At 50.5% G+C, this 16,986-nt stretch overlaps 1 protein-coding gene across 2 annotated transcripts in view; it reads left to right on the forward strand.

Moving 5' to 3' along the window:
- The first annotated feature begins 3,731 nt into the window (after positions 1–3,731).
- Positions 3,732–16,986, forward strand: part of LOC146829924 (uncharacterized) — a 73,280-nt gene continuing 60,025 nt past the window's right edge. The window contains exons 1-2 of one of the 2 annotated variants that reach the window (XM_085603990.1): positions 3,732–3,838; positions 7,353–7,472. In XM_085603990.1, coding sequence (XP_085460116.1) covers positions 3,787–3,838; positions 7,353–7,472 — 172 coding nt within the window. In that variant the 5' untranslated portion in view covers positions 3,732–3,786. The remainder of the gene's footprint in view (positions 3,839–7,352; positions 7,473–16,986) is intronic. The other variant, XM_085603991.1, reaches the window with a different exon arrangement.

The raw sequence follows: 16,986 nt of genomic DNA on the forward strand, positions 1-16,986 counted from the left end.
TGTCCTAAGATGCAGTACTTTGGCTAACATAAGCAGACAAATGATTAAGATCAAAACCATCAGCATAGTTACAATACCATAGAAAATGAAAGGAGTAATCATAATAAAATGACAGTGGATGACAGCCACCTTCCTTTCTCTAGTAAACTAATATTATTATTATTAGACTAATAAAAGGTCTCTAGGCTTGAATGGGGAACCCCATACCGTAAAGATCAGCTCAGTTGAATCACATCACAGGATCAGCTAGACTCTGCTCCTGGGAAAGCTCTTCTTCCGAATGTGTCTAAAGCATGCAGCCCTGCAATATTAAAAGCACTCGACTTTCAGGTATTTGCAGCTGCGTGCGTGTTATGGCTAAATAGTGGGCCGATCAACCTGAACCCAACAACATGCACCGTCTAGCGACCCAGACTGTTTCTTTACACAATGTTCAGACCAAGGTCGCAGCTCACTGTTAGGGATGTGAACAACAGGCAGTTCTCATGTGAAGCAAAGGCGAGCAAGCATTTCTCAATTTAATAACATGTGACTACAGTGTCGTGTGCAAAAGCAGCAAAAGCGGCAAGATGGCTTTCTAACATCTAACGCGGTTGTGCTAACTTAGCATTGTACGTATATAAATAGCAGTCTTCACTGTATTCAATATTGCCTAACGCTGGCACCCAATAATGAGAAGAGTCCATCACTATATGTCCTACATATTAACTATTGCCTATTGCTAGCAGCCAATAATTAGGAGAGTCCTCAACTTCATATCCTACATCTTCACCAGTGCCTATTGCTAGCAGCCAATAATTAGGAGAGTCCTCAACTTCATATCCTACATCTTCACCAGTGCCTATTGCTAGCAGCCAATAATTAGGAGAGTCCTCAACTTCCAATCCTACATCTTCACCAGTGCCTATTGCTAGCAGCCAATAATTAGGAGAGTCCTCAACTTCAAATCCTACATCTTCACCAGTGCCTATTGCTAGCAGCCAATAATTAGGAGAGTCCTCAACTTCAAATCCTACATCTTCACCAGTGCCTATTGCTAGCAGCCAATAATTAGGAGAGTCCTCAACTTCAAATCCTACATCTTCACCATTGCCCAATGCTGGCAGCCAATGATAAGGAGAGTCCACCACTTTATGTCCTACATCTTAACCAGTGCTTAATGCTGGCGGCCAATCATCAGGAGAGTCCATCAATTCTTCTCCTACATATTCACTATTGCCTAACGCTGGCAGACAATAATCAGACGAGTTTACCACTTCATGTCCTATATCTTTACATCGCCTAATGCTGGCAGCCAATAATCATTAGAGTCCACTACTTCATGTCCCACATCTTCACAGTTGCCTAATATTGGCATAAAAATCAGGAGAGTCCACCACTTTGTGTCCTACATCTTCACCGTTGTCTAATGCTTGCAGCCAATATTTAGAGAGTAAATCACTTCATGTCCTACATCTCCTCCAATGCCTAATGCCAGCAGCCAATATTTAGAGAGTAAATCACTTCATGTCCTACATCTCCTCCAATGCCTAATGCCAGCAGCCAATAATTAGTTGAGTCCACCACTGCACGTCCTACATCTTCACTGTTGACTAATGTGGGAACCAATAATCAGGTGAGCTCACCACTTCATGTCCCACATCTCCACCCTTGCCTAACTCTTGCCTATTGCTGGCAGATAATAATCAGGGGAATTGAAACTTTTTGTTCACAAACATTTACAAAACATGACTAAAATGTCATGAAATTATTCAAATTTATACTTTTAGGCCAAATTATTAGTTTGGTGGAACCTCTTTGGGCAACTAGAAGTTGTTGGTTTGTTCACGTAGGCATTGTTGTAGCCTCAATCCCCCGACCTGATAACTCTGGAACCAGCAATACTAGACCTGAGACTAGCGAGGAGCCCCTGGAGGGCTTCATACTTCACTATTGGAGGACCTTAAAAACTCTCCAGCTGCTGAAGATAACATTGGCTCCTCCGCCACCCCCACTGCTCCAACCAATCAGGGCCAAGAAACAGCCCCGGCAGTACTGTGAGGCATCCTTGTGATTGTGGAGTGCACAGAAGGGCTCAGTCATTCATGTCATTCTAAACAATGCTCCCAGTGACTGATCTTAGCTTCTCCTGCCTTCCTCTCCACCCCTCCTTACCTTACACCCCCCACACGTACACAAAGGACATCACACTTACGTACCACCTACCTAGAGCAGGTGAAGAATGTAGGTGTCACACCTACAGTAAATCAAGTCCCACTTCCGCATTTCGTACTCATTTGGCTCGAGCTCATGATTGGATGGTACTAGTGTCGCATTTCCATGCATTGAAACTGATTTCACCTGCATATTTGCTACTGCCCCAGTACCGCGCAGCTTGTAATGAACCATAAGACGTAACAGGTATATGGCCCACACATGTGTCAGATGTATCTGAAGGGAATTCTGCAAAACAATTGTAGGTTGTTGGGCTGTTTGGCGGAAACAACTTACTCATGCAAGTAATACAAGTTGTACATTAGAAAAGTAATTAATGGGACAGGAGGCTCCCAGCCCATGAACATGAAGAAAGGGCAGAGAGGACTCAGCCGCAGACGCCTCCTTCTGAATATTGCCGATAGCGCTGAGGGTGGAGAAGCCATCAGGGGCTGAGATGAAGCCGGTGTGTCTCCAGGGGCAGCCCCTATTGAGAGAGAGGGGAGACACAGGGGTGCAGGAGGATCGCACAGCAGCATTAACAGACGAGAGGTTCCAAGGATGAACTGGGGGACTAGGAGAAGGCTGCAAGAGGAACACAAGGAAGCAGTTACACAAACTGTGATGCACCCCACAACCAGTGAGGGAAGAGGAGCCGGTTTAGGAGTGGAAGGCAGACGCGTGCACCCCTGCTGAGGGGAGCGATGGAGTAGCCATGGTGAAGGATCCACCAAATATGAAAACAACTGAAACCACAGAAGGGGAGGATTCGCAGCTGGGAGTGAACTGAAATTTGATTCAGGGCTGATGTATGTGCAGGACCAAACTGATGGTGTAATGACAGTCTACTCGCCACACGCGCCATTCCAAGGATGCGGTCACAGTGCGGGTTCACCCCACTGCACCGGAACAAACGCACAGACCAGGAGCAACAGCAGAGAAGAGGGCACAGGTGCAGATCCATCACCGAGCACATGGAAAACACACAAACAAGACTGTAACGACCTCTTACAAACTTGATTATATAAAGAAAACATATATTGTCAACCAAACCTGTCAAAGGAGGCTCATCAGAAAGCAACTTTAGATGTAAAACCTGTAGTTGGTGGAAAAAAACCACAAAGCTGCCTTTCTAACAAATGCTTATTAATCAAACACATGTTGTTCCTGTTTAGTAACCAGGAAATGATGCTGTCTTGGGATTTTAAAATCTACATCTCGGGCGGAAATGCCTTCGGCTTCCTTTGGATGGTTGACCTATGAAACATATCAGGTCATGAATGAGGTAACTTACACCAACATTAAACGCTCACAAAGCTGCTAGAAGCCCTCAGCTGAGAGGAGCTTTTAGGCTGTATTTACTCAAGAGGTGCGCATTACATCAGTTCACAAACTCTGTTTTGCGAACGGTTGTGTCAGAAGCTCATCCAATCACAGTGAGGGTCACCAGTTTGTTTACCTTGTGGGCGGCTCAGGAAGCCCCTGACCCCGCCCCTTTCTGCAGTAAAAGCCCTGTCCCCCACAGTGGGTGTGTAGAAGACAAGCTCAGCTGCTCCATCCAACACTCTGCCACCCATCCTACTCCAGTGCACCATGGGGTCTCTCCACACAGCCGCGGTCCTGCTCTGCGCACTCACTGCTGGAGGTAAGAGGACTCACTCACTCATTCATTCATTTCCCCCACAGCCGTCCAGGAGCTCCAGAGGGACAAGGCAATGATTCAGCGGTGTCTGAGAAGCTCTTGAGGCAGCCAGGAAGGTCTCACCGCCTTAAGGAAACTTTCAACATGTACCTCTCATTCATACCCCCCTTCCAAGTAAGGGTGAGTCCCACCTTTGACATCCAAAAGGCTCTTTGCAAACATAAAGCCCCAGCCTGTACATTATGTGAGGGAGAGTCTTTACTCTTGAGATGTGCTGTGGCTGAGCTCCCACAGAGTCAAACTAATCTAGCTCCTAGAAGTGAGCTGGCTTCGGTGAGGAGTCCCAGCTTACTCCTGTTACTCTGGATGTATCAAGCCCCTGAGGGTCACACAAGGTGGCCGTGCATGGCTCGATACATCACATTTCAAGGGGTATGTCGCTTCTGCACCACGCAGCGCGGTGCAAAAGCACCACAGCCCTTGATATATATGTGCCCTGACGCTTGACGCCAGGATACCGGCGCTGGAGACCCCCAGCACTGACTGAGACTTGCATGTCCCTTCCATGTCCTGCAGTGAGGGTCCTCCCAGGATGGCACCTCAGGCTGATCTGAGCCTGGGTCGTGGTGTCCAGTTCACATCCAGTTTCCCGCTTGGAGATGTTCCCCTCCATGTGTGCGCCGCACAGTTTGCCTATCATGCAGGTGTTGTAGTTTGTCTTGTTGGTGATTTGTAGGTGCTGGGAGCTCGGATCACCTGTTGAAAGTTGATTGTCAACAAAGCTCAGTGTAGGATCCATTTGGACTCTCTGACTTCTGCTAGGTGACGGGTCATTTATATTGTCCGATCCCCATGGGTAGCATTTGTGGACTGCAGACCAGTTAATCACCCACAGCCCTCTTTTCTCTTCTAAAAATGCAGAATGTGATGCATTAAGCACCAAAATCCGTATTTCCGAGTATTAATCGTGCATTTTGCACCTGTCATATGTTGGCAGGTTTGAGGCGCTGAATTACAGTGCAGTGCGCGGGGTTCGAAAGTCAGCGCCAGTTCTAGGGCGGTGCATCACGTGGTACCGCACGAGGCGCTGAATTACAGTGCAGTGCGCGGGGTTCGAAAGTCAGCGCCAGTTCTAGGGCGGTGCATCACGTGGTACCGCACGAGGCGCTGAATTACAGTGCAGTGCGCGGGGTTCGAAAGTCAGCGCCAGTTCTAGGGCGGTGCATCACGTGGTACCGCACGAGGCGCTGAATTACAGTGCAGTGCGCGGGGTTCAAAAGTCAGCGCCAGTTCTAGGGCGGTGCATCACGTGGTACCGCACGAGGCGCTGAATTACAGTGCAGTGCGCGGGGTTCGAAAGTCAGCGCCAGTTCTAGGGCGGTGCATCACGTGGTACCGCACGAGGCGCTGAATTACAGTGCAGTGCGCGGGGTTCGAAAGTCAGCGCCAGTTCTAGGGCGGTGCATCACGTGGTACCGCACGAGGCGCTGAATTACAGTGCAGTGTGCGGGGTTCGAAAGTCAGCGCCAGTTCTAGGGCGGTGCATCACGTGGTACCGCACGAGGCGCTGAATTACAGTGCAGTGCGCGGGGTTCGAAAGTCAGCGCCAGTTCTAGGGCGGTGCATCACGTGGTACCGCACGAGGCGCTGAATTACAGTGCAGTGCGCGGGGTTCGAAAGTCAGCGCCAGTTCTAGGGCGGTGCATCACGTGGTACCGCACGAGGCGCTGAATTACAGTGCAGTGCGCGGGGTTCGAAAGTCAGCGCCAGTTCTAGGGCGGTGCATCACGTGGTACCGCACGAAGTGCTGAATTACAGTGCAGTGCGCGGGGTTCGAAAGTCAGCGCCAGTTCTAGGGTGGTGCATCACGTGGTACCGCGCGAGGCGCTGATTTCTGGTGGAGGCACTGTGGGCAACATTTACTTATTTTTGGCATAGGGCAGCGCCGCAAGCCTTCCTGCACCGCCGCCCTACGTCTAAAGAAAAGGGCAGGAATGCCCGGTATCTATGAGATGGCGCAGGAGCAAAAATGGCTGTCTAGCAACAACGCAGGCAAGTTTGTTTTTGTGCAGAAATGGACATCTCCCTTCACAAAGAAAACTGTTGCGCCCCCCTGGGGAGGCATGGGCTTTCAATGAATTCCCAGGTTTACAGCCTGCTGTAAATCTGGGAATGTGTCAAACGCCATGGGTGTTATGTGGAAACACCCCTGAAACGTCCATGGCATGCCTCCCTATCTCTGTGTGAGGTAACACAACAACTTACGCTGTGTTCCCTAACATCATATCTACGAGGCCATGAAAAGCCATGCCGTGGCCTCGTAGACATGGCTCTGCAGTGTGCACTGTGCAGTGTGCAGTGAGCTTCATTAAAATCGACTTTCTGGCGGCACACAATGCTTGCAAATAAGCCCCTGTGTTTGCAAATATATTATGGTTTTAAAAGCACCTGCTGCTGCTTTCCTTGCCTCCAGCAATTTTCAGGCAACAATAAAAATGTCAAGATAATTCCGGTGATTAATGTTCTTCCTAGAGAGAGATTGGAGTTTGATCTTGTGGAAGTTTTGACTCACCATGTGGTACCGCCGAGGGTTAATATGCTACCTGATCGCATCATGCAAACAATGGAAATAGGTCAGAGGGTTACTGCTTTTGTAAGAGAAATCCTTGTGTTACTTGCAGTTTATGAGTTAAAATTTGAATACAGAACAGTGAGCTATTAACTGTTATCAAAGCGCTGCCTGCAAACTGCATGGTATAGATGAGAGCGTTATGACTTTTTTCACCAGTCTTTCACTATCCCAATGTTGGGAAAAGGGTTCATTTGGGTAGACATCAATTCTTACTCTAAAAGAGAACCCCCAACCATGATGTTAATTTTTTTAAATTCCGAGTTTGTGCTTCTCCAGACCAAGCACTCAAACTATACTGTCTGCCAGTATGGACGACACCTGGCGGTCCTCTCAACCATATAACATTTCCTATACACTGATGTAAACACAATGGATTCATTGTCTCTGTGTAGTGTGTGTGTGAAGTAAAGTGCTCTGACACCCTTCACTCCTTCCCTGGTATGAGCGGCGCTATAAAACTAACTAAATGCATCTGAGCTTGATTATGGAGAGTTGACGGGCTCTGTTAACAGGGTGGTGGTAAGGGAATCCATGGCAGAGGGGGTCACCCGGGGGCGTCAACAAAGGGAGCGGGGCTTTGAGCTATGAACCCAAACTCACCCGTCGCCTTAGTGACAAGGAATGATGCCAAAAGGCGTGGCCCATGGAGGTGTCCACTGATGTCCTGTTGACGACACTCAGGAAAGGACAGCCCTCGTGGGTCGCCCTTGGACACCTTCATTTCTTCATCTATGGTTTTGTGTTGGATCGTTACAGCGATAAAATGTAATATTTCTACTTTGGAACAAAATAGTTTGTAAATTTCCTTTTTTAAGATATGGTTTATATTACAATAAAAACATTATATACAGAAATCTAGAAAATAAGGACTATTTTTCGTTTCAGTGAATTGCCTACTTTGCGAGAAGTGTTTCTCTGTGGGCACTGCCACTTGCTCCGGTATTTACAGGCTTTGCCCCGCTGACGTCACTCACTGTGTGCAAGGTCTGGAGAACTCTACAATAAGTAAGTGTCAAGAGCCAAAGAGTGGGTTTGTGAAATGCGGATGCTGGGGCCATGCGCGGCTCTGACGCAAGCTCCAGTGTGATCTTCAGCACGCTCTGCTGCTTATCCTTGTCGCCCCGATGGTGATTGGTTAATGTGCACTCTGTGGTTGAAATCTCTCTTTTACCACCCACAGTTCTCTCATTACCTCACGGTGAGATATGTACTGCACATGGTAAATCCCTCCTATTCTGAGTTTTCAACAAGAAAAGGAGGCTTACCATCAGTATACCGCAAGAAGCCACCATCACCGTGATGGCCGCCATTCCTAGTGGGTCTTGAAATGTGACCTGCCTCATTAATATTCATACAAAAGGTCTCTTTGTTACCCACTAGGTATCAATAATTTAAAAATACATATTTCATACATTATGAATCACAACTACCCTATATCGATTTGGGGAAAAAAAACATTTGGAAATTATTGTTCGTATTGTTCCTACATCTGGCCCTTTAGAGTCGTTCCTTGTTGCAGCTCTTCTACTCCACCACCGGGACACACACAGCTCTGTCCATGCATCTCATCCCTTCCCTGCAGCAGCAGCTCTCCTACTCCCCCACAAGGACACACACAACTCTGTCCATGCATCTCATCCCTTCCTACAGCAGCAGATCTCCTACTCTACCACCAGAACACACACAGCTCTGTCCATGAATCTCATCCCTTCCCTACAGCAGCAGATCTCCTACTCTACCACCAGAACACGCACAGCTCTGTCCATGAATCTCATCTCTTCCCTACAGCAGCAGATCTCCTACTCTACCACCAGAACACGCACAGCTCTGTCCATGAATCTCATCCCTTCCCTACAGCAGCAGCTCTCCTACTCCCCCACAAGGACACACACAGCTCTGTCCATGAATCTCATCTCTTCCCTACAGGAGCAGATCTCCTACTCTACCACCAGAACACACACAGCTCTGCCCATGAATCTCATCCCTTCCCTGCAGCAGCAGCTCTTCAACTCCCCCACAAGGACACACACAGCTCTGTCCATAAATCTCATCCCTTCCCTACAGCTGCAGCTCTGCTACTCTACCACCAGAACACACACAGCTCTGTCCATGAATCTCATCCCTTCCCTACAGCAGCAGCTCTCCTACTCCCCCACAAGGACACACACAGCTCTGCCCATGAATCTCATCCCTTCCCTGCAGCAGCAGCTCTTCAACTCCCCCACAAGGACACACACAGCTCTGTCCATAAATCTCATCCCTTCCCTACAGCTGCAGCTCTGCTACTCCACCACCGGGACACACACAGCTCTGTCCATGAATCTCATCCCTTCCCTACAGAAGCAGCTCTCCTACTCTACCACCAGAACACACACAGCTCTGTCCATGAATCTCATCCCTTCCCTACAGCAGCAGCTCTCCTACTCTACCACCAGAACACACACAGCTCTGCCCATGAATCTCATCCCTTCCCTGCAGCAGCAGCTCTTCAACTCCCCCACAAGGACACACACAGCTCTGTCCATAAATCTCATCCCTTCCCTACAGCTGCAGCTCTGCTACTCCACCACCGGGACACACACAGCTCTGTCCATGAATCTCATCCCTTCCCTACAGCAGCAGCTCTTCAACTCCCCCACAAGGACACACACAGCTCTGTCCATAAATCTCATCCCTTCCCTACAGCTGCAGCTCTGCTACTCCACCACCGGGACACACACAGCTCTGTCCATGAATCTCATCCCTTCCCTACAGCAGCCGCTCTTCAACTCCCCCACAAGGACACACACAGCTCTGTCCATAAATCTCATCCCTTCCCTACAGCTGCAGCTCTTCTACTCCACCACCGGGACACACACAGCTCTGTCCATGAATCTCATCCCTTCCCTACAGCAGCAGCTCTCCCACTCCCCCACAAGGACACACACAGCTCTGTCCATGAATCTCATCCCTTCCCTACAGCTGCAGCTCTGCTACTCTACCACCAGAACACACACAGCTCTGTCCACGAATCTCATCCGTTCCCTACAGCAGCAGCTCTCCTACTCTACCACCACAACACACACAGCTCTGTCCATGAATCTCATCCCTTCCCTAAAGCAGCAGATCTCCTACTCTACCACCAGAACACACACAACTCTGTCCATGCATCTCATCCTACCCTACAGCAGCAGCTCTCCCACTCCCCCACAAGGACACACACAACTCTGTCCATGCATCTCATCCTACCCTACAGCAGCAGCTCTCCCACTCCCCCACAAGGACACACACAGCTCTGTCCATGAATCTCATCTCTTCCCTACAGGAGCAGATCTCCTACTCTACCACCAGAACACACACAGCTCTGTCCATGAATCTCATCCCTTCCCTGCAGCAGCAGATCTCCCACTCCCCCACAAGGACACACACAGCTCTGTCCATGAATCTCATCCCTTCCCTACAGCAGCAGCTCTCCTACTCTACCACCAGAACACACACAGCTCTGTCCATGAATCTCATCCCTTCCCTACAGCAGCAGCTCTCCTACTCCCCCACAAGGACACACACAGCTCTGTCCATGAATCTCATCCCTTCCCTATAGCAGCAGCTCTCCTACTTTACCACCAGAACACACACAACTCTGTCCATGAGTCTCATCCCTTCCCTACAGCAGCAGCTCTCCTACTCTACCACCAGAACACACACAGCTCTGTCCATGAATCTCACCCCTTCCCTACAGCAGCAGCTCTCCTACTCTACCACCAGAACACACACAGCTCTGTCCATGAATCTCATCCCTTCCCTACAGCTGCAGCTCTTCTACTCCCCCACAAGGACACACACAACTCTGTCCATGAATCTCATCCCTTCCATACAGCAGCAGATCTCCCACTCCCCCACAAGGACACACACAGCTCTGTCCATGAATCTCATCCCTTCCCTGCAGCAGCAGATCTCCTACTCTACCACCAGAACACACACAGCTCTGTCCATGAATCCCATCCCTTCCCTACAGCAGCAGCTCTCCTACTCCCCCACAAGGACACACACAGCTCTGTCCATGAGTCTCATCCCTTCCCTGCAGCAGCAGATCTCCTACTCTACCACCAGAACACACACAGCTCTGTCCATGAATCCCATCCCTTCCCTACAGCAGCAGCTCTCCTACTCCCCCACAAGGACACACACAGCTCTGTCCATGAATCTCATCCCTTCCCTACAGCAGCAGATCTCCTACTCTACCACCAGAACACACACAGCTCTGTCCATGAATCTCATCCCTTCCCGACAGCTTTAGATCTCCTACTCCACCACCAGAACACACACAGCTCTGTCCATGAATCTCATCCCTTCCCTACAGGAGCAGATCTCCTACTCTACCACCAGAACACACACAGCTCTGTCCATGAATCTCATCCCTTCCCGACAGCTGTAGATCTCCTACTCCACCACCAGAACACACACAGCTCTGTCCATGAATCTCATCCCTTCCCTGCAGCAGCAGCTCTCCTACTCTACCACCAGAACACACACAGCTCTGTCCATGAATCTCATCCCTTCCCTACAGCAGCAGCTCTCCTACTCTACCACCAGAACACACACAGCTCTGTCCATGAATCTCATCCCTTCCCGACAGCAGCAGATCTCCTACTCTACCACCAGAACACACACAGCTCTGTCCATGAATCTCATCCCTTCCCTACAGCAGCTGATCTCATACTCCACCACCAGAACACACACAGCTCTGTCCATGAATCTCATCCCTTCCCTACAGAAGCAGCTCTCCTACTCTACCACCAGAGCACACACAGCTCTGTCCATGAATCTCATCCCTTCCCTGGAGCAGCAGATCTCCTACTCTACCACCAGAACACACACAGCTCTGTCCATGAATCTCATCCCTTCCCTACAGCAGCAGCTCTCCTACTCTACCACCAGAACACACACAGCTCTGTCCATGAATCTCATCCCTTCCCGACAGCAGCAGATCTCCTACTCCACCACCGGGACACACACAGCTCTGTCCATAAATCTCATCCCTTCCCTACAGCAGCAGCTCTCCTACTCTACCACCAGAACACACACAGCTCTGTCCATGAGTCTCATCCCTTCCCTACAGCAGCAGATCTCCTACTCCACCACCAGAACACACACAGCTCTGTCCATGAATCTCATCCCTTCCCTGCAGCAGCAGATCTCCTACTCTACCACCAGAACACACACAGCTCTGTCCATGAATCTCATCCCTTCCCTGCAGCAGCAGCTCTGCTACTCTACCACCAGAGCACACACAGCTCTGTCCATGAATCTCATCCGTTCCCTACAGCAGCAGCTCTCCTACTCTACCACCAGAACACACACAGCTCTGTCCATGAATCTCACCCCTTCCCTGCAGCAGCAGATCACCTACTCTACCACCAGAACACACACAGCTCTGTCCATGAATCTCATCCCTTCCCTACAGCAGCAGCTCTCCTACTCTACCACCAGAACACACACAGCTCTGTCCATGAATCTCATCCCTTCCCTGCAGCAGCTCTCCTACTCCCCCACAAGGACACACACAACTCTGTCCATGAATCTCATCCCTTCCCTACAGCAGCAGCTCTCCTACTCTACCACCAGAACACACACAGCTCTGTCCATGCATCTCATCCCTTCCCTACAGCAGCAGATCTCCCACTCCCCCACAAGGACACACACAGCTCTGTCCATGAATCTCATCCATTCCCTACAGCAGCAGATCTCCTACTCTACCACCAGAACACACACAGCTCTGTCCATGCATCTCATCCCTTCCCTACAGCAGCAGATCTCCCACTCCCCCACAAGGACACACACAGCTCTGTCCATGAATCTCATCCCTTCCCTACAGAAGCAGCTCTCCTACTCCACCACCAGAACACACACAGCTCTGTCCATGAATCTCATCCCTTCCCTGCAGCAGCAGATCTCCCACTCCCCCACAAGGACACACACAGTTCTGTCCATGAATCTCATCCTACCCTACAGCAGCAGATCTCCTACTCTACCACCAGAGCACACACAGCTCTGTCCATGAATCTCATCCCTTCCCTACAGCAGCAGATCTCCTACTCTGCCACCAGAACACACACAGATCTGTCCATGAATCTCATCCCTTCCCTACAGAAGCAGCTCTCCTACTCTACCACCAGAACACACACAGCTCTGTCCATGAATCTCATCCCTTCCCTACAGCAGCAGATCTCCTACTCTACCACCAGAACACACACAGCTCTGTCCATGAATCTCACCCCTTCCCTACAGCAGCAGCTCTCCTACTCTACCACCAGAACACACACAGCTCTGTCCATGAATCTCATCCCTTCCCTACAGCAGCAGATCTCCTACTCTACCACCAGAACACACACAGCTCTGTCCATGAATCTCACCCCTTCCCTACAGCAGCAGCTCTCCTACTCTACCACCAGAACACACACAGCTCTGTCCATGAATCTCATCCCTTCCCTACAGCAGCAGCTCTCCTACTCTACCACCAGAACACACACAGATCTGTCCATGAATCTCATCCCTTCCCTGCAGCAGCAGATCTCCTACTTCACCCCTGGGACACACACAGCTCTGTGTATGCATCTCATCCTACCCTACAGCAGCAGCTCTGCTACTCCACCACCGGGACGCATCTCATCCTACCCTGCAGCAAGAGCTCTGCTACTCCCCCACAAGGACACACACAGCTCTGTCCATGAATCTCATCTCTTCCCTACAGCAGCAGCTCTCCTACTCTACCACCAGAACACACACAGCTCTGTCCATGAATCTCATCCCTTCCCTACAGCAGCAGATCTCCTACTCCCCCACAAGGACACACACAACTCTGTCCATGAATCTCATCTCTTCCCTACAGGAGCAGATCTCCTACTCTACCACCAGAACACACACAGCTCTGCCCATGAATCTCATCCCTTCCCTACAGCAGCAGATCTCCTACTCACCCACAAGGACACACACAGCTCTGTCCATGAATCTCATCTCTTCCCTACAGCAGCAGATCTCCTACTCTACCACCAGAACACACATAGCTCTGTCCATGAATCTCATCCCTTCCCTGCAGCAGCAGATCACCTACTCCCCCACAAGGACACACACAACTCTGTCCATGAATCTCATCTCTTCCCTACAGGAGCAGATCTCCTACTCCCCCACAAGGACACACACAACTCTGTCCATGAATCTCATCTCTTCCCTACAGGAGCAGATCTCCTACTCCCCCACAAGGACACACACAGCTCTGTCCATGAATCTCATCCCTTCCCTGCAGCAGCAGCTCTCCTACTCTACCACCAGAACACACACAGCTCTGTCCATGAATCTCATCCCTTCCCTACACCAGCAGCAGATCTCCTACTCTACCACCAGAACACACACAACTCTGTCCATGAATCTCATCCCTTCCCTCTAGCAGCAGCTCTCCTACTCTACCACCAGAACACACACAGCTCTGTCCATGAATCTCATCCCTTCCTTACAGCAGCAGCTCTCCTACTCCCCCACAAGGACACACACAGTTCTGTCCATGAATCTCATCCTACCCTACAGCAGCAGATCTCCTACTCTACCACCAGAGCACACACACCTCTGTCCATGAATCTCATCCCTTCCTTACAGCAGCAGATCTCCTCCTCTGCCACCAGAACACACACAGATCTGTCCATGCATCTCATCCCTTCCTTACAGCAGCAGCTCTCCTACTCCCCCACAAGGACACACACAGTTCTGTCCATGAATCTCATCCTACCCTACAGCAGCAGATCTCCTCCTCTGCCACCAGAACACACACAGATCTGTCCATGCATCTCATCCCTTCCCTACAGCAGCAGCTCTCCTACTCTACCACCAGAACACACACAGCTCTGTCCATGAATCTCATCCCTTCCCTACAGGAGCAGATCTCCTACTCTACCACCAGAACACACACAGCTCTGTCCATGAATCTCACCCGTTCCCTGCAGCAGCAGCTCTCCTACTCTACCACCAGAACACACACAGCTCTGTCCATGAATCTCACCCCTTCCCTACAGCAGCAGCTCTCCTACTCTACCACCAGAACACACACAGCTCTGTCCATGAATCTCATCCCTTCCCTACAGCAGCAGATCTCCTACTCTACCACCAGAACACACACAGCTCTGTCCATGCATCTTATCCCTTCCCTACAGCAGCAGATCTCCCACTCCCCCACAAGGACACACACAGCTCTGTCCATGAATCTCATCCTACCCTACAGCAGCAGATCTCCTACTCTACCACCAGAACACACACAGATCTGTCCATGAATCTCATCCCTTCCCTGCAGCAGCAGATCTCCTACTCCCCCACAAGGACACACACAACTCTGTCCATGAATCTCATCCCTTCCCTACAGCAGCAGATCTCCTACTTCACCCCTGGGACACACACAGCTCTGTGTATGCATCTCATCCTACCCTACAGCAGCAGCTCTGCTACTCCACCACCGGGACGCATCTCATCCTACCCTGCAGCAAGAGCTCTGCTACTCCCCCACAAGGACACACACAGCTCTGTCCATGAATCTCATCTCTTCCCTACAGCAGCAGCTCTCCTACTGTACCACCAGAACACACACAGCTCTGTCCATGAATCTCATCCCTTCCCTACAGCAGCAGATCTCCTACTCACCCACAAGGACACACACAACTCTGTCCATGAATCTCATCTCTTCCCTACAGCAGCAGATCTCCTACTCTACCACCAGAACACACACAGCTCTGTCCATGAATCCCATCCCTTCCCTACAGCAGCAGCTCTCCTACTCCCCCACAAGGACACACACAACTCTGTCCATGAATCTCATCTCTTCCCTACAGCAGCAGATCTCCTACTCTACCACCAGAACACACACAGCTCTGTCCATGAATCTCATCCCTTCCCTGCAGCAGCAGATCACCTACTCCCCCACAAGGACACACACAACTCTGTCCATGAATCTCATCTCTTCCCTACAGGAGCAGATCTCCTACTCCCCCACAAGGACACACACAGCTCTGTCCATGAATCTCATCCCTTCCCTGCAGCAGCAGCTCTCCTACTCTACCACCAGAACACACACAGCTCTGTCCATGAATCTCATCCCTTCCCTGCAGCAGCAGATCACCTACTCCCCCACAAGGACACACACAACTCTGTCCATGAATCTCATCTCTTCCCTACAGGAGCAGATCTCCTACTCCCCCACAAGGACACACACAGCTCTGTCCATGAATCTCATCCCTTCCCTGCAGCAGCAGCTCTCCTACTCTACCACCAGAACACACACAGCTCTGTCCATGAATCTCATCCCTTCCCTACACCAGCAGCTCTCCTACTCTACCACCAGAACACACACAGCTCTGTCCATGAATCTCATCCCTTCCCTACACCAGCAGCTCTCCTACTCTACCACCAGAACACACACAACTCTGTCCATGAATCTCATCTCTTCCCTACAGCAGCAGATCTCCTACTCTACCACCAGAACACACACAGCTCTGTCCATGAATCTCATCCCTTCCCTACAGCAGCAGCTCTGCTACTTCACCCCTGGGACACACACAGCTCTGTCCATGAATCTCATCCCTTCCCTACAGCAGCAGCTCTCCTACTCCCCCACAAGGACACACACAACTCTGTCCATTAATCTCATCCCTTCCCTGCAGCAGCAGATCTCCTACTCCACCACCAGAACACACACAACTCTGTCCATGCATCTCATCCTACTCTACAGCAGCAGATCTCCTACTCTACCACCAGAACACACACAGCTCTGTCCATGAATCTCATCCCCTCCCTGCAGCAGCAGCTCTCCTACTCTACCACCAGAACACACACAGCTCTGTCCATGAATCTCATCCCTTCCCTACAGCAGCAGCTCTCCTACTCCCCTGCAAGGACACACACAACTCTGTCCATGCATCTCATCCTACCCTACACCAGCAGATCTCCTACTCTACCACCAGAACACACACAGCTCTGTCCATGAATCCCATCCCTTCCCTACAGCAGCAGCTCTCCTACTCCCCCACAAGGACACACACAACTCTGTCCATGAATCTCATCCTTTCCCTGCAACAGCAGCTCTCCTACTCCCCCACAAGGACACACACAACTCTGTCCATGAATCTCATCCCTTCCCTGCAGCAGCAGCTCTCCTACTCCCCCACAAGGACACACACAGCTCTGTCCATGAATCTCATCCCTTCCCTACAGCAGCAGCTCTCCTACTCCCCCACAAGGACACACACAACTCTGTCCATGCATCTCATCCCTTCCCTAAAGCTGCAGATCTCCTACTCTACCACCAGAACACACACAGCTCTGTCCATGAATCTCATCCCTTCCCTACAGAAGCAGCTCTCCTACTCTACCACCAGAACACACACAGCTCTGTCCATGAACCTCAAACCTTCCCTACAGCAGCAGCTCTCCTACTCCCCCACAAGGACACACACAACTCTGTCCATGCATCTCATCCCTACCCTAAAGCAGCAGATCTCCTACT

This window comes from Triturus cristatus, chromosome 5_1 (genome assembly GCF_964204655.1).
Source record: "Triturus cristatus chromosome 5_1, aTriCri1.1, whole genome shotgun sequence".
Classification (NCBI taxonomy): Eukaryota; Metazoa; Chordata; class Amphibia; order Caudata; family Salamandridae; genus Triturus; species Triturus cristatus.